Below are 19,641 nucleotides of genomic sequence, written 5' to 3'. Positions count from 1 at the left end.
TCCGAATCTTTGCTATCATTCCATATCCACTTGTCTTTGTTACCACTTCAAGCTCGGCCCTTTTAGAAATCTCCTCGTTCGACTCAAAAGCTCTTTTCCAAACCCACTTTATACTATAAACGACATCTATTTGAGAACATCTATCCACCACAGTGCACCATTTGAACTTCTCTATTCTAAACAATCTGGGAAATCGATCTTTCAATGCCTCCTGACATAACCAAGGATCAATCCAAAAACAAGTATCCACACCATTCCCAACTTTACCCCAAATCATTTCATTAACCCCCACCCCTCGACTTTCAATTTAAGCCACATATTAATTAAATTCTTCCACACACCCGTATTATTATTATTTAGAGGAACTGGCCCCATCTTCGATTTGAACCATGTAGAGAATCAATAACCTTCCTCCACAAAGCCTCCTTTTCCGTATAAATTCTCCAAAACCACTTCAATAACAATGCTTTATTATTATCTTCTAACCTTGATAAGCCCAATCCTCCTTCTTGTTTCAATTTAGTCTCCATGTCCCATGCAACCCAACTCATTTTTTTCACCTCATCCGATTCTCCCCATAAGAACCTTCGCATAAGACTTTCTAATTTATTTACTACCGTAACCGGAGCCTTAAATAAAGAGAAATAATACATGGGCAAGCTATCTATATAACAACTCTCCTAAAACCCCTTAACATAACCCTAAACGTCTTAAATTATACCCCGTATGCGAGAAACGGGCCTAGAATACCTTAATATTTATAAAAATCAAATAAAAACAAATTTATGGGGTTGTCGCGGGCCGCGAGCCGGACCCCCTAAGTCTCCCGCGGGGCGCGAGGCCTAGTTGCTTGCCGGGCACCCATGCCGCCACGTGTCAACATGTGGCAAGGCTATATTCGCTGATTGGCAAAGCCTACGGCCTAACCTACCTTCATCGCGGGCCGTGAAGCCGACCCTGAGTTGGTCGCGGGCCGCGAGCCGCCTTCGACCAGCCTATAAATAGAGGTCGACGGACTCATTTGATCGCCGTTTAAGACCTTCTTTTCTCTCTCAACATATAGTAGAAATTATACTCGGGTATAATACCGCTAAAAGGCGAAGCTTTGCCTCGTTGTAAGTATTTTAACCCTATTTGTTACCCTACACGATTGATCCAGGGTTCCGTTACGCAGGTCAAGGCTCTGCCTGACTCAGTCGTTGGAGTTCTGTCTCGTGTTACACCCGATTGATCTAGGACTCCGTAATACATGTCAAGGCTCTGCCTGACTCAGTCATTGGAGTTCTGTATCGAGTTGTGCGGTTAATATGATTTGGGTTATTTTACTAACACGTGTGCATTGTTTAATTTTAATAGATAATAATCAGAAGATTCACCAGGAAGCTTTAGTTTTACCTAAATAAACAATGTGATTACATCTTCTTTTTGTCACCTTTTTATCAAAACCTCGAATGCTTTAAATTACCCTTAACAGTAATTGAGTATTTGTAAATCTACCATTACTGCCGGTATGTTGGGGTTTTGTATACATTACTTAAAAATCGTTACTATTGCAAATAGTAGCATGACCACAAGTTAGGATTGACAGTACCAAAGGGGTAATTTGATAGATATAAACAATTTAAATGCGGATGCTCTCAATTACTGTAAAGATTATAAATCTGTTTTGATTAAACTTGGATGCGCTCGCTAGTATTTCTTGCTGACAAAATCTTTTTGAAACGCGTTTCAGGTAACTTAATGTAAAGCTAATAGAAGCCAGCTGGAGAACACTGAAGGCTTAAAGTTGTGGCTATAAAAAGTTACTAAATTAAGAAACGGAGTTTACCTTTCCAATAATTAGGGTTATCCCTACAAATGTATTATCAAATGAACTTGGGTTTTATCCTATTTATTATTATAAATATTTTGGTGTTTATGTGACAACTCGAGTTTTTGACTTTCACTTTCGCATCAAATACGCGCTGACTTTGACTGTTTAGTTGCTTGGATTGTGGACTTGAATTGTACAAGTTGTGTGTTAATGAAATGTATTGTCGTTTTGTCTATATGTGATTATTTGCTGTGATAGAATATAATATTAGAATTATTATTATTATCATAATAACTTTTGGTCTAGACCTCGAAAGATAACATACAGATCGAAGGACTCGAAGGACCACGAAGGATATCCTTCGATTCGAAGACCACGAAACATATCCTTCGTGCACGAAACATAACCTTCGAGCTCGAAACATATCCTTCGGCATTGTTCGATATGTTTCGGCCCAGTTACTCTAATGGGCTTGGCCCATTTCTGTGAAAGGTTTAAATACGTAATACTTGTAACCGGCAGTTAGTTTTTCAAAAACCCTAGTTTTCTTTTGTGCGTGTGTCGGCAATCACAAACAACCGGAAATCACCTGCTGATCAATTCCCTTTGCTTTCATTCCCGGTTAGTGCTAGTTGTATGGTTTTAATTGATTGAATGATGATATTGTTGCATGTTTTGGATTATATGATCGCATGATTTGAATAATTAAGGATGTCTGACTAAGCTTGTTTGAATCGGCTGCCATGTTATAGATCTGGATTGTTGTATAGTAACATTAGATTTCATGCTTGATAATCGGCTAGCATGATGATGACTAATATGATTTCATGATCAATGCTGTGAATTGGTTGTTAATCGGCTGGGTAATCAGGTCAGGGTGATCGATATGTATTGATGTTTGATAATCGGCCATACGTGTATGCTTATGAAATTGGATCATAACATGATTAAGTGATTTTGTTCTTATGATCGAATTAGGGTTCTTGAGTGAAACATTGTGATTATGCTTGTTTGATCTTGTTGGTGTTGGTAGAATTGTGAAATCGGTGTTAAATGATAATCGGGTAAACTTGGAATAAACGTAACTGCTATGACCGAAAGATATCAATGGCTCGAAACATAGTTTGACCGAAAGATACTAGTTTGACCGAACCATTATTGGACCGAAAGATAGTTGGACCGACAGATAGTTGGACCGAAAGATAGTTGGACCGAAAGATAGGTTGGCCGAAAGATGACATAGGATTCGGAACATAACATTGGTCCGAAGGATAATTGTGATAATTGTTTCCGAAAGATAATTGTGATTACTGTTGTCGAAAGATAGTGACTGGATTCGAAGGATGTTAGGGATTATGAACATACTTTGACTGATTGATTATATGCTGGATTTAATTGGCATGCCATGCTTAGAGATGAATGTTAGCATCTGTATTCGTGCAAGGTGAAATAATACGTGTGTGCTGTTATGCAACTGACTGTTATGTGAACATTAAACTGCATGCGTACAATTGCGAACATGAACTGATTTGTTATACGTGCATACACTAGGACGTGATTAATTACTTGTGAGTGCATAACTTAGCATACCGAGCAAACCAAGGTGAGTTCACACTCCTACTAAGGCATGGGATTCCCGGGTTGTGGGAATGGGTTAAAGGTTATTATTGAAAGGAACGTACATATGCTTTACTAGACTATCACCTATCATGTCCTCGGATGTCAGGACGGTTACGTAGGTTGGGATAACACCTACGGGTTCACATGCCATTCTATCCTCGGTTACGAAGGATACGCACGTAAAACCTACGTGTACGCATTACTTACTTCTATCCTCAGGTTACGAAGGATACGTGCGTAAAACCTACGCACACTTTATACACACTTCTGTTCTCGGACGAAGAACAGGGATAATAATACGAACAGTCTAGTGGTCACTTAACATGGGAAGCCCCCACCAGCATAACTTACTATCGGCCCTGTAGAGCCACCTGTTACTTACTATTACACATTTATTTACTGTGAACTCGCTCAACTAGTTTGTTGATCATTCTGTTACATGCCTTGTAGATCGTTAGGTACTGGGAGCTTGCATTGGAGAGGCGGGTCGTTGTGGACGAGGATCGTGTTTCTTATGTTGAACTGTTACAACGCTTAAACTATTTACTACTGTTGGTTTCTTTACTATGCTTCCGCTACACTTTAAAACAATGATATGTTTTGAACACCTTTTGTATTGAATGGATGGTTTTCTTTTATCTTACTTAATATTAAATGCATGTTCAATATGATTGGTGGCTTGATCCTGGTCAGTCACGCTCCCAAGCGGTGATACTCCACAGATGGATTTTGGGGGTGTGACAGATTGGTATCAGAGCCATCGGTTATAGAGAACTTGGTTTTAATATGGGAAAACGTTTTTATTAAAACCAGACTATAACCAGAACAGTGCTCTCAACGATCCACAACGACGCTTCGCTCCACGTGCAAGACTCAACTTCCTAGGTAATAAGGTTTATGTTTATTGCCTACATGCTAGAATTAGCATAGGACTTTGCTCGTAGTATGCTTACATTACTTGCTCACAACTTGACATTGCATGAGAATACTTATGTGCTTACACTCTTCTGTCATCGCACTATTCGCGAACCTTTCTCACTAATGTTGCCTTTGATGTGAAGATCAATGGCCGCACGAATTAACATGACACAAGCCCAGCTAGAGGCACTCGTTGCTGCGGCGGTTGCAGCCGCACAAGCAGGTAGTATACCCTGCAGTATAGACCCTAGGATCTTTAGATCCTACATTAATTCCTGTACTTAACTTTGCCCTATTCGTACACAAGCAGGTCAACCCGCTCAGCAACAACCTGGGTGCACTTTCAAGAACTTTATGGACTGTCGCCCAAGCTCTTTCAGCGGCACAGAGGGAGCGGTTGGACTCCTCCACTGGTTCGAGAAGCTAGAATCAGTATTTGAGATGTGCGAGTGCCCTGAGGCTCGCAAGGTCAAGTTTGCCACCGGTACTTTAGAAGGAATCGCGCTAACCTGGTGGAACGCGCAGGTGCAGATTCTTGGGTTGGCAGCTGCTAACGCCACCCCATGGAACGATTTTAAGGAACTCATTAAACGTGAGTATTGCACGCGTGAAGATATTCACAAGCTAGAAGATGAGCTGTATAATCTGAAGATGGTTGGTTCGGAAATTGAAGCTTACACCAAGAGGTCAAATGAGTTGGCTGTGCTGTGCCCAACTATGGTAGATCCTCCATACAAGCGAATTGAGTTGTATCTCAAGGGGCTCGCGCCAGAGATCCAGAGCCACGTAACGTCGGCTAACCTCAACAACATCCAAGAAATTCAGCGCCTCGCTCATCGCATCACAGATCAGGCAGTAGACCAGGGCAAACTGCCAAAGCGTATCAGTGCTACCGCTACCGCTACTGCTACTACTACACTTGCCACTCCCAGCGAAAGTAAGAGAAAATGGGAGGGGGATTCTAGCAAGGGATCAGCATCGGTACAGTCACAGTCTCAGCAGCGAAAGACGGATAGTTACCAAAGTCCCAGTCAGCACTCATCGAGCAGCCACAGACAGGGAGGGTATCGAGGAAACCTTCCAAAGTGTAACAACTGCAACAGGCATCACAGCGGCCAGTGCAATAAGGGCCGTTGTCAAAGGTGTTTAAAGATGGGTCACGAGGCCAAAGATTGTAGAAGCGCTCGCCCTGCAAATCAGAATCAGCAGCCTCAGCAACCAGCTCCACAGAATCAGCAGAATCAGCAACAGGGCAACAGGGGGTGTTATAAGTGTGGGGCTGAAGGTCACTTCAAACGCGATTGCCCACAGTTGAACCAGAACCGCAACAACAACCATCAGGGCAACGGGAACCATAACAACAATAATGGGGGCAACAACAACAACAACGGCAATGAAGCTCGTGGTCGAGCATTTGTGTTGGGTCGAGGAGATGCAGTGAATGATCCTAACGTAGTTATGGGTAAGTTCCTTCTCGACGATATTTACGTTACTGTCTTATTTGATTCGGGTGCTGATACAAGTTATATGTCCATGAAAATGAGTAACTTATTAAAACGTACACCAACACCTCTAGACACTAAACACGTCGTAGAACTAGCAAATGGTAAAAGTGTAGAAGCCGCTCATGTAGTCAAGGGTTGTAGCATTGTTCTAGCGGGTCAGACTTTCACGATTGATCTTATACCCATAGTCTTGGGTAGCTTCGACGTCGTCATCGGCATGGATTGGTTATCTCAACATCACGCAGAGATCTTATGCAAGGAAAAGGTTATTCGTATTCCTCGCTCCAGTCAAGAACCTCTCGAAGTTCAGGGCGACAAGAGTGGTGCTGTGGTTGGCATCATCTCTTACTTGAAGGCGCAGAAATGTTTACGAAAGGGGCATACTGCCATTCTGGCTCTCGTTACTGATGCATCAGCAAAGGAAAAGAAGCTGGAGGATATCCCAGTTGTACGTGACTTCCCTCAGGTGTTTCCTGAAGATTTACCAGGCTTACCGCCTCATCGTCAAGTCGAGTTTCAGATCGAATTGGCACCTGGAGCAGCGCCAATAGCCCGCGCACCATATCGTTTAGCTCCAACCGAACTGGAAGAACTGTCGAAACAGCTGCAAGAGCTCTTGGAAAAGGGCTTTATTCGTCCAAGCTCTTCGCCTTGGGGAGCTCCAGTGTTATTTGTGAAGAAGAAAGACGGTACGTTCAGGATGTGCATCGACTACCGTGAACTCAACAAGGTGACGGTGAAGAACCGTTATCCTCTTCCACGCATAGATGACTTATTCGACCAGTTGCAAGGGTCGTGTTACTATTCCAAGATCGATTTGAGGTCAGGGTATCATCAGCTGAGAGTCCGGGATGAGGACGTCTCCAAAACTGCTTTCAGAACTCGTTATGGTCACTACGAGTTTCTGGTCATGCCATTCGGGCTTACAAACGCACCTGCAGTCTTCATGGATCTCATGAACAGGGTGTGCAAACCGTATCTCGACAAGTTCGTCATCGTTTTCATCGACGACATTTTGATTTACTCCAAGAGTCAGGAGGAGCACGAGCAGCATCTACGTATTATTTTGGAACTTCTTCGAAAAGAGCAACTGTACGCAAAGTTTTCAAAATGCGACTTCTGGCTTCGTGAAGTCCACTTCTTAGGCCATGTGGTAAACAAGGATGGGATTCATGTCGATCCATCCAAGGTTGATTCGATCAGAAACTGGCCAGCACCACGTACACCGACAGAAATACGCCAATTCTTGGGTTTGGCAGGTTACTACAGGCGATTTATTAAAGACTTCTCCAAGATCGCGCAACCACTCACTATGCTTACACAGAAAGGTGTCGTTTACAGATGGGGTAATACACAGGAGACCGCTTTTCAGTACTTAAAGGATAGGCTTTGCAGCGCGCCTATTCTCTCACTGCCCGAGGGCACGGATGACTTCGTGGTTTATTGTGACGCATCGATACAAGGGCTTGGTTGTGTATTGATGCAACGGGATAAAGTGATCGCATACGCCTCTCGGCAACTCAAGGTTCATGAACGGAACTACACGACGCACGATTTAGAGCTGGGAGCTGTTGTTTTCGCGCTTAAGATATGGCGACACTACCTGTACGGTACCCGGTGCACGATTTACACCGATCACAGGAGTCTCGAGCATATTCTTAAGCAAAAGGATTTGAATATGCGTCAACGAAGATGGGTTGAACTTCTGAACGACTACGAATGCGCCATCAAGTATCATCCAGGCAAGGCCAATGTTGTGGCTGATGCCCTCAGTCGGAAAGACACTCTACCTAAGCGCGTGCGAGCGCTACAGCTTACCATTCAGTCCAGTCTTCCTGCACAGATACGAGCAGCTCAGTTAGAGGCACTGAAACTTGACAACGTCAAAGCTGAAGCCTTACGCGGTTCAAGGCAACGCATGGAACAAAAGGAAGACGGTGCTTACTATGTAACGGGGCGTATTTGGGTCCCACTTTATGGCGGCTTACGCGAACTTGTGATGGATGAAGCGCACAAGTCTCGCTACTCGGTACATCCAGGGGCAGATAAAATGTACCACGATATCAAAACAACATATTGGTGGCCTAGTATGAAGGCTCACATCGCCACCTACGTTGGAAAATGCTTAACCTGTGCGAGAGTCAAGGTTGAATATCAGAAACCAGCAGGCCTACTGCAGCAGCCCAAGATACCGCAGTGGAAATGGGAAGAAATTTCCATGGATTTCGTTACGGGCTTACCTAGATCCCAGCGTGGGAATGACACTATTTGGGTAATCGTTGATCGACTCACAAAGTCTGCTCACTTCTTGGCTATCAAAGAAACGGATAAGTTTTCTACCCTAGCAGACGTTTACCTTAAAGAAGTTGTTTCGAGGCACGGAGTGCCCACTTCTATTATTTCGGATCGCGATGCACGATTCACGTCAGAGCTTTGGCAAGCGATGCACAAATCTTTCGGCTCACGATTAGACATGAGCACAGCATATCATCCTCAGACGGATGGGCAGTCTGAGCGAACTATTCAAACTCTAGAAGACATGCTTCGAGCGTGTGTTATCGATTTCGGCAACGGCTGGGAAAAGCACCTCCCTTTGGTGGAGTTCTCGTACAATAACAGTTACCATACCAGCATTCAAGCCGCTCCATTCGAGGCATTGTACGGACGTAAATGCCGGTCACCTCTCTGTTGGGCAGAGGTGGGGGATAGTCAGATTACGGGTCCAGATATTGTTGTGGACGCCACAGAAAAGATAGCACAGATACGACAACGCATGGCGGCAGCGCGCGACCGTCAGAAAGCCTACGCGGATAAGCGTAAGAGACCGTTGGAATTTGAGGTCGGGGACCGGGTTTTATTGAAAGTTTCACCCTGGAAGGGTGTGGTACGTTTTGGTAAACGGGGCAAACTCAATCCGCGGTACGTCGGACCGTTCGAGATCATTGAGAAGATTGGCAAGGTAGCCTACAGATTAAACCTACCTCCTGAACTCGGTGCAGTTCACAATGTATTTCACGTGTCGAATCTGAAGAAATGCCTATCAGATGAGACCCTCATAGTTCCTTTTAAGGAACTCACTATCGACGAGCGGTTGCAGTTCGTCGAGGAACCAGTTGAAATCACGGACCGGGATGTTAAGGTCCTCAAACACAAGAGAATCCCTCTTGTTCGAGTTCGTTGGAACTCCCAGCGTGGCCCAGAGTATACCTGGGAACGCGAAGACCGGATGAAAGAAAAGCACCCTCAGTTATTCGAAACCAATGCATCCACTTCTGAGGCTGAAGCTACTACTACTGAATTTCGGGACGAAATACCAAATCAACGGGGGGATGATGTGACACCCCAGGAAAACCAGTGAACGATGTAACTTACCTAGCTTCCTCAGTAAGTGCGTACCAAATTTCGGGACGAAATTTCTTTTAAGTTGGGGATAATGTGACAACTCGAGTTTTTGACTTTCACTTTCGCATCAAATACGCGCTGACTTTGACTGTTTAGTTGCTTGGATTGTGGACTTGAATTGTACAAGTTGTGTGTTAATGAAATGTATTGTCGTTTTGTCTATATGTGATTATTTGCTGTGATAGAATATAATATTAGAATTATTATTATTATCATAATAACTTTTGGTCTAGACCTCGAAAGATAACATACAGATCGAAGGACTCGAAGGACCACGAAGGATATCCTTCGATTCGAAGACCACGAAACATATCCTTCGTGCACGAAACATAACCTTCGAGCTCGAAACATATCCTTCGGCATTGTTCGATATGTTTCGGCCCAGTTACTCTAATGGGCTTGGCCCATTTCTGTGAAAGGTTTAAATACGTAATACTTGTAACCGGCAGTTAGTTTTTCAAAAACCCTAGTTTTCTTTTGTGCGTGTGTCGGCAATCACAAACAACCGGAAATCACCTGCTGATCAATTCCCTTTGCTTTCATTCCCGGTTAGTGCTAGTTGTATGGTTTTAATTGATTGAATGATGATATTGTTGCATGTTTTGGATTATATGATCGCATGATTTGAATAATTAAGGATGTCTGACTAAGCTTGTTTGAATCGGCTGCCATGTTATAGATCTGGATTGTTGTATAGTAACATTAGATTTCATGCTTGATAATCGGCTAGCATGATGATGACTAATATGATTTCATGATCAATGCTGTGAATTGGTTGTTAATCGGCTGGGTAATCAGGTCAGGGTGATCGATATGTATTGATGTTTGATAATCGGCCATACGTGTATGCTTATGAAATTGGATCATAACATGATTAAGTGATTTTGTTCTTATGATCGAATTAGGGTTCTTGAGTGAAACATTGTGATTATGCTTGTTTGATCTTGTTGGTGTTGGTAGAATTGTGAAATCGGTGTTAAATGATAATCGGGTAAACTTGGAATAAACGTAACTGCTATGACCGAAAGATATCAATGGCTCGAAACATAGTTTGACCGAAAGATACTAGTTTGACCGAACCATTATTGGACCGAAAGATAGTTGGACCGACAGATAGTTGGACCGAAAGATAGTTGGACCGAAAGATAGGTTGGCCGAAAGATGACATAGGATTCGGAACATAACATTGGTCCGAAGGATAATTGTGATAATTGTTTCCGAAAGATAATTGTGATTACTGTTGTCGAAAGATAGTGACTGGATTCGAAGGATGTTAGGGATTATGAACATACTTTGACTGATTGATTATATGCTGGATTTAATTGGCATGCCATGCTTAGAGATGAATGTTAGCATCTGTATTCGTGCAAGGTGAAATAATACGTGTGTGCTGTTATGCAACTGACTGTTATGTGAACATTAAACTGCATGCGTACAATTGCGAACATGAACTGATTTGTTATACGTGCATACACTAGGACGTGATTAATTACTTGTGAGTGCATAACTTAGCATACCGAGCAAACCAAGGTGAGTTCACACTCCTACTAAGGCATGGGATTCCCGGGTTGTGGGAATGGGTTAAAGGTTATTATTGAAAGGAACGTACATATGCTTTACTAGACTATCACCTATCATGTCCTCGGATGTCAGGACGGTTACGTAGGTTGGGATAACACCTACGGGTTCACATGCCATTCTATCCTCGGTTACGAAGGATACGCACGTAAAACCTACGTGTACGCATTACTTACTTCTATCCTCAGGTTACGAAGGATACGTGCGTAAAACCTACGCACACTTTATACACACTTCTGTTCTCGGACGAAGAACAGGGATAATAATACGAACAGTCTAGTGGTCACTTAACATGGGAAGCCCCCACCAGCATAACTTACTATCGGCCCTGTAGAGCCACCTGTTACTTACTGTTACACATTTATTTACTGTGAACTCGCTCAACTAGTTTGTTGATCATTCTGTTACATGCCTTGTAGATCGTTAGGTACTGGGAGCTTGCATTGGAGAGGCGGGTCGTTGTGGACGAGGATCGTGTTTCTTATGTTGAACTGTTACAACGCTTAAACTATTTACTACTGTTGGTTTCTTTACTATGCTTCCGCTACACTTTAAAACAATGATATGTTTTGAACACCTTTTGTATTGAATGGATGGTTTTCTTTTATCTTACTTAATATTAAATGCATGTTCAATATGATTGGTGGCTTGATCCTGGTCAGTCACGCTCCCAAGCGGTGATACTCCACAGATGGATTTTGGGGGTGTGACAGTTTAACTCTGATAAAAATATTTCATAACAACGGTCCTGATGAATAGAATTCCGCTGCCATATTAATAAACACCAATACCACCCGCTCTACGTACCGCGGTCGCCCGCCTTTCGAGACAGGGGTCGGGGGCTGCGAAAATCTAACACCGATTTAATCAGTGTCACCCGTCCTCCAATAGAAATAGTATTAGCTTTCCATTTAGATAATCTCTTTCGAAACATGTCCACAACCAGATCCCAATTCAAAACTCTATTCATATTTGCCCTGATCTTAATACCTAAGTACAAGAATGCAATCGTACCCGATTTGCACCCCAAGTCCGCGGCCTTCTCCTCCAACTCTTCATTATTCACACCGATCCCATATAAAACAGATTTGTGTAGATTAATCTTCAAACTTGAACACATAAGAAAATTCGAAGGATTCTTTTTATCTTTTCGAAAATAAAATTCGACCAATCACCCATAAACATCGCATCATCCGCATAAAGTAAATGGGAAAGAACCGGACCATTCTTAGGAAGCCGCACCCCATCAAAAGCGCCAATATAACTCGCTTTTTTAATTAAACCCCAAAACGCTTCCATAACAATTATGAATAAAAACGGGGAAACATGATCACCTTGGCGAATGCCTTTCTGACACTCAAATTCAAATGTAGGCGGACCATATACCGAAATCGAAGATCTCACCGAAGTCAAAACCCCACGGATCCGCTTACACCACAACTGAGGAAAACCCATTTGATCCATCACAGAAAACAGAAATTCCCAATTCACGTTATCATATGCCTTATCGAAATGTATTGTTAACATGAACAACTTTTTACCATACTTCTTAGCCCATGATGAAACCTCATTAGACATCAAAGGACCATATACTTTCCTGAAAAGAACGCCGATTGAGATTCTGACACAACATTTTGAATAACCATCTTCAACCTATTCGCCAAAACCTTGGAGACCACCTTACTAATCACCCCAATGAGATTAATAGGCCAAAAATTGCTTAACTCCACACGATCTCCCACTTTCGGAATCAACGATATGAAAGAAGCTCCCACCCCTTTACTTAGTGTCCCACATTCAAATAAATTTTGCATTATGTCTACAAAGTCCGCCTCGAATAGATCCCAAAATTTCTTAATAAACAGAAAATTGAAGCCATCCGGACCCGGAGCTTTGTGGTCAACGCATTCAAAAACTACATCTTTAATCTCTTTTAATGAAAACCGATTAGTAATACTCTATGCTTCATCCGTACTAAGCCTTTTAAGCCCATAACACGACAAATAAGGTCTACTCTTCATCGTCTCAATAAACTTTCTATGAAAAAAACCCAACACCTCTCTTTTAACAACAGTCGGTTTGGTTTCCCAAACACCCCCCACCAACATCCCCGGAATGAAAGTCGCTGACCTTCTCTTGTTGATCATCCCATGAAAAAACTTTGTGTTATCATCCCCATCCATCGCCCACCTAGTTCTGGGCTTTTGTCTGACGTCTTTTTGCTTTAAAACATCAAGTTCTCTCAAACGCTTTTTAATTTCCCCCAAGACCCAAAATTCCTCTTTAGTAAGCTCTCTAGAGTCCAAGACTAAATCCAAATGGTGCAACTCTTCCTCCAGACCCCTCTTTTCTTCCAACTCTTTATCAATACATTCCGAATTCCACTCGCCAATCACCTTCCTTAATTTTCTAAATTTGTTTAACAATTTGACATCCGGGACACCCAATAAACTCCCGCATCCAACACCTTCCTCACGACCTCTCCCAACCCATCTCTATCAAGCCAGAATTAAAAAATCTGAAGGGTTTTGCCCCATAATTTTTAGAAACAATCTTTAACACCAACGGAGAATGATCCGATTTATCACGCGAAAGCGCCCTATACTCAGCACTTGGCCATTTCATAAAATAACTCCAATTAACAAAAATCCTGTCAATTCGACTCATCTTATTCCCTGCTACAAAAGTAAATCGCCTACCTTTTAGAGTGAACTCGTGAAGATTAGCTTCATCTATAAACGCATTAAAATCCCGTGTAGCTAAACTGATGAACTTTGAATTCCTCCTTTCCGAACATAATCTGACCGAATTAAAATCTCCCGCCACTACCCACATACCTTCCCCCGAACCCATAATATTTAAAATCTCTTCCTATAATTGTCTTTTACCTACCCTCGTCTGAGGCGCATACACATATAACATGTTAGTAACCACTCCGCTTCCTCGAACCGTACTCGAAACTAGCAAGCAATGAGCAAACTTCTTCACCTCTAAAACCATAAACACCCCAGGATCCCAAAACGACATTAAACCACCCGACCTGCCACACGCTTACACCCCCTTGACTCTATTATCTCCTTTCCCCCGAAAACCACCCGATTCTAAAGAAGATACATTAATTTGAAAATTGCGTCTCTTGTACCATTAAAAACGAAACCTCTTGTTGAATACACATTTCCTTCACCCATGTCGCTTTACCCGGAACACCTAACCCCTGAATGTTAAGCGAAAGCACATTCATTTTGAACCTCCTTGATAACCTTCATTTCTAATCACCTCTTGAACATTTGGTAAAAAAACATCCAAGTTTTCGACCCCTAAAGTTTTCCCAAGATCAGTTGTTTCTGAAGCCTCCTTCAATAACTCTCCATGCACCTGCGGTTCTGCCGAACGCTTACAAGTCACACTGCCCTCGTCATCATCCATTCCACTTCCCATTAGATACCCTAATCTCTCCCCTACTACATTCTTATTAAGACCAGGAGTAAAGAAACCAACTGGATTATTATGTGACAACCGGCAAAAATAATGGCAATTCCGTACAGCTTAAACGCTTGACTTAAACATTTAATTTCGCTCATTACGATTTAATTATTGCACGACTAGGTCGTGTAAATTCTAGCAATCATAGGACATGGTTAAATATGTTAAAATATACTAATACAATTGCCATGTCACGAGAAAACTGCAAACTATATCCTAATATGTTGGCAAAATGCTGAAAAAACTATTCACCTGAACACACTACTAATGCCAGCAAGTTCTGAAAACTGTTTGAACAAGCAACGAAGGGTACGAACGCACTTTATAGATGAGATACAAATAAAAATACCTAATTAGGGACACTAAACACTAAAACACCTTAACTTTCCGGTAACCGCACATAATTACGTTTTGTCCGTTCCACGCCAAATTATAACCAAAATTAAAATGTCCGCGACACTAAAATCCAGCATTTTAGTGTCCGTAGGACTTGTAACTAATATAATACACCCTAAATAAGCTTGGGGATATCACTTAGATATCCGAAACACAATTTTCCGGTACTACGTCGCAACGATCATAACTTCACCGTTTTTGCACCGACGAACTACTTAGTGGTACTTTTGCCACTCTAACACCTAAACTAGTGATCTAGTGAGCCACATTTTGGCGTCAAAATATTGTTGTAACGATAATGGCACAAGAATTCCTTAAACCCCCTAAATCCCTAAACAGTTTTATAAATTTATAACTTATATTATATAACTTTTATAAAAATAATATAAATAAACCTATACCCCTATTTCGGTCAACATGGTGGACCCCACCAAGACCAACCTACAACATTTTAGAGTATGGTTGCAAGATTTTATGTGTAGAGTTTGAAAGATCTTGAAATTATTAACATATCTTATCATATCTTTCCATCATATTTCCTATCACCAAAATTGCAACCAAAAACCCCTTCTTTCTTCTCTGAAGGATCGTGATCTTACCCGAATGAGTCGTTCAGAGGTGTTCTACTCTGTTTTAGGTGCGGAATAACAAGAAACAAAGCTAGAAACAGTTGATTCTTCACTTTAACTACTGATTGTATTGATTAGAAGCTCAATTACATTCAGTCTTCACACCGGCAACACTTCGGTATGGAAATTGTACAACTGTTCTACTAATGTCGCTCATGATACCTATATATAGTACTGTGATTTCGCTCCAAGAGACACAATGTCCACAAGAGCGAAATCCCAACTAGACCACATAAGCGAAATCACCTATCTAATACCCTATGAGCGAAATCAGGGTCTAATACACATACATTCTCTCATTTTCTCGTAAAACGTGCCCTAATCTATACAATTCAATGTAAGACTCGATACAAGACGAAGTCGACAGATGCATGCACCAACATTCTCTATATCCACGACTCAAACAACACCAAGAACACCCACCATTCTCACTTCAAAATCACCACATTTTCACCCTAATCAAGCCTTCTTATGACCATCTATGCATCATTAAGGCATGGAGCATCATTAGAGCGTTATTTGGAGCTTAATCTCTTCCTAATCTTCATTCTAAGCTTGTGCAAAGTTGTTGTTGGGATTGAACCCTATCAGAGGAACAGATAATTAAAGCTAAAACTGGATCAGAACAGTGGATTCTGAATAAGCAGATGCTCATATACAAATATCTCCCCTTGAAAGTGATTACAACTACTGATGACCTCCTATCTGCTGATCTTACCAAACTGCTGACTCATAACTGCTGCTCAACTAAAGATCTGATGGAAGACTAAAGTCCTGCTGATTCAATCTACTGCCTTGAGTCAAGCACTGCTGATCCGGACAAGTGCTGCTGGATTCACAGCAGTAGAAGGTTGCAGCAGCTGTTCTAAAGTCTGTTTTGTAATAGAATGTATTAGCAGTAGTTAACACAAGCAGTGTCTGTATAGATCAGAGGTTAGAGTTTGTTAGGAGGTTAGATGTCACTTTCATGGTGACGTCAGCAAAGATGCTCAGTAATTAGCAAGTGCCTATAAATAGTTCAGTACTTTGTACTGTTCTATCAGCTCTTTACATCATTCGTCTTCTTTGCACGAACAAACTACTGAGCTCGGGCTGAGGGGGAGTTTGCATTCATACATCTATCTTTGTAATCGTTGTTGAAATTAAATTCAATCATTCGGTTCATTGTGTAAAAGATGTTTGATTAAAGTATTACTCTCATTTGATTGTATGCAAAGTTTGTTTTCATTTTAATTCCGCTGGACAACTCATCCATTTTCATCTTAACTTCAAACACAAAATACAATCAAAAAGAAACTCAGATCCAACAATTGGTATCAGAGCTTGGACAGTCAAATTTGATTTAACAATCATTTTGACGTAAATAGTTCAGCTCAAAACAGTTGATACTGATCGTTTGTTCGTCGTTGAAAACAGAGTAAGGATTAATCACCACTAAAGTTGATTTCTCAGTACCTGTAAAACAACAAGAATGACGTCACAATCTCAGGACGATGAAAACAACAATGGTTCTCTCTTTAAACCACCTATGCTAAAAAGAAATGAGTACAACATCTGGCAGAGGAGGATGGGTCACATCCTCGCTCAACAAAGCACAGGTTGTTGGAAGTCTGTCATCTTTGGTCCTCATGTTCCTACAGTGCCAAGCGCTGAAGATGCTAAAAAACAAGTTCCAAAACCTGTTGAAAATTATACTGAAACGGAAATCAAAAGTTTGAACTAGATGCTAAAGCATTTAGTATCATAGCATCAGCGCTGCCCAACGAAATATATGCTGGATTGTTACATTGTGACAATGCCAAAGAGTTGTGGGACGCGCTTAAGGAAGAGTTTGGAGGTACCGAAGAGGTCATAGAAAACAATAGGGAAATCCTAAACCAACATTATGAAACATTTTGTCATGTTAAAGGTGATTCACTGACGCAACAATTTGAGCGGTTCAGTTGTCTCATCAGTGAACTGAGGCTTGTTAAAACCACCTTTACAAACTCAACTCAAAACAGCAGGTTCCTCAGGTCACTGCCAGATAAATGGGACACAATAGCGTTTGTCACCCGAAATTCACCTGAGTTCAAGGATCTGACCTTGACCCAACTCCATGGTCGACTCCTGACCTACGAAAGGGAGTTGAACCAGAAAAGGAAGTTACAAGAGTCAGGGAAAACCGTTGATGATTATTCATTCGGTAACACTGCTCTTCTAGGTCAAGAAGAATCTGGTGGTAGTGGTAAGGATCAGGGTTATGATCACTTCATTGACATAACTGCTGGTGCAAATTTTAACAACCCTGATCCTCACTCTACAGGTTATGCATTCACTTCAAATGAAAACCAGATGTCAGACAATTTAAGCTTTGAACTAAATGATTTACAGCATTTTGACCCCACTGATCTAGAGGAAATGGACATCCTGCATCAACTGGCCTTGCTAAGTGTTAGAACTAGCAAGTTTTATAAAAGAACAGGGCGAAAATTCCCAGGGTTGCATGGGAATCTAAGGGTTGGGTTGGATAAATCGAAAATCAAGTGCTATAAGTGTAACATGATAGGACATTTTGCTAGAGAGTGTAGGAGTCAAACAACTGGTCCCATAATCACTCACCCTAGTTCAAATCCTAGACCTCAAAATCAAAACACTGTGCACTATGCCCAATATGCCCCAGCAGCACATGTGAACACTGCTCACTATGCTGTTGCTCCTGTGCCAGTGCATTATGTCCAAACAGCTGCTCCACATATTCAATATGTTCAAACCCCTGCTCCCCAGGCACAAGTGCAACCTGCACCACAAACCACTGCTCCAGTAGCAACACAACCAGATCAACAAAGTTTCTTTACTCAAGAGTTTGTTGACTGGAGCAGTATGCCTGAAGACCTCAGTGATGAAAACTTTGCACTCTATGCTTCTAATGTTTTTTCTCACGATGAATTTTGTTTGATGGCATTAGAGTCAATACAGGAGGGTGTTGAATCTGAAGAGAAACAGCTGGTCTCTGAAACAGTGGATGAGGTGATTGAAGCAGTGGTTACTGCTGTGGCTAATGAAGTATTGTTGGAAGAAAGTTCAGGTACCCTGATTGAACTACTGACAGATCTATGGTCTGAAGAAGATAAGAAAGAAGAAAAGGCAGGTGAAAAAGAAGAGAGAGCTGGTGATGAAGAGAATACTCAGTGTGATTGTGCAATGATGGCTGCTGCCAAGGTATCACCTCAAGTTCTAGAAAAACTATGTTCTGACAATTGCATTATTGCTTTTGCTAACATCAAAGAGGTGAATGAAAACCTTAGGAACAAAATCTTAACTGATGATGTCAAATTTGAAAGATCTTTAAAAGAACTTAAAAACAAATTGGCTGAAAAAGAGAAAGAGATTAGCAGCATGAAAGAAGAGCAAAGCATAACCAAAACCCAACTCCAAACTATAGTAGAAAAATACCAAGTTTGCAAAAAGGAGTTAGAATCCACCCAGATCACATGTGAGAAATGGGTGGAATCATGCAAAGGGTATGAGGTTATGCTTGAGAAACAGATAAAAAGCAATGTGAAATTTGGGGTTGGTTATAGAAAACATGATGATGAAAACACTGCTTTTGAAAAATCTGTTTCAACCACTGATGTAACTGCTGAGTACATCCCCACAAACAGGAATGGCCAAGAAGTGAAAATCACTGACAAACTTGGTAACAAAATCACACTTGACAGACCAATGGGCCCCTCTGCTTTTGAGGAGATTGAAAATCATCAATTTAAACCAAAATGGTCTGATGAGTGTGATATTCTTGAAAATTTCAAGCCAATGGACTTTACATCAACTGATGGTGTTAAAGCTCCAAAAGCTAAAGTCATTCCTCTTAAGGACATCCCAGCAGTGGTTAAAACCTCTGCTGCAAAGGAGTCTGAAAAAAGGAAGAAGAAAGAAAAAATTGATAACCTGTTTTGTGAATTTTGTGAGAAAAAGAACCATCTAACAAAAGACTGTTTCCACTTAAAAGCTTATGATATAAACAAAACAAGTGTCATAGTTTCGGCTGAAAGCTGCATTGTTTGTGGTAAAACAAACCACAAAACTCAAGCATGTGTGTATCTCAAAAACTTTGACATCAAAAAGAATGAGTATCTTGCTAAAACATCCTTGAGTCCATCAGCATCACCATCTGTCAAATTCACAAAGAAACAACCACTGTTTGTGCCAGTTCAAACAGCTGTCACAAAATAGCTGAACCAAACATCTGTTAAAAGAGATGTTCAGGTTACTGATGCACCTCCTGCCAATCAGTTCAGAAAAGGCAAAGAAAAAC

The 19,641-nt window shown here is 41.4% G+C and overlaps 2 protein-coding genes across 2 annotated transcripts; both read right to left on the bottom strand.

Moving 5' to 3' along the window:
* Positions 1-356: 356 nt before the first annotated feature.
* LOC110927989 lies at positions 357-12,414 on the bottom strand. Its single transcript, XM_022171266.1, has 3 exons — positions 12,012-12,414; positions 722-750; positions 357-629 (listed from the first exon to the last, which is right to left on the bottom strand). Exons 1-3 carry the CDS (start codon positions 12,412-12,414, stop codon positions 357-359), a joined length of 705 nt encoding a protein of 234 aa, XP_022026958.1.
* Positions 12,415-12,794: 380 nt separating this feature from the next.
* LOC110927977 lies at positions 12,795-13,689 on the bottom strand. Its single transcript, XM_022171262.1, has 2 exons — positions 13,399-13,689; positions 12,795-13,331 (listed from the first exon to the last, which is right to left on the bottom strand). Exons 1-2 carry the CDS (start codon positions 13,687-13,689, stop codon positions 12,795-12,797), a joined length of 828 nt encoding a protein of 275 aa, XP_022026954.1.
* Between the last annotated feature and the right edge of the window lie 5,952 nt (positions 13,690-19,641).

This window comes from Helianthus annuus, chromosome 2 (genome assembly GCF_002127325.2).
Source record: "Helianthus annuus cultivar XRQ/B chromosome 2, HanXRQr2.0-SUNRISE, whole genome shotgun sequence".
NCBI lineage: Eukaryota > Viridiplantae > Streptophyta > Magnoliopsida > Asterales > Asteraceae > Helianthus > Helianthus annuus.
The sequence above is the reverse complement of the archived record's forward strand: the minus strand, read 5'-3'. Positions and strand labels throughout refer to the sequence as shown.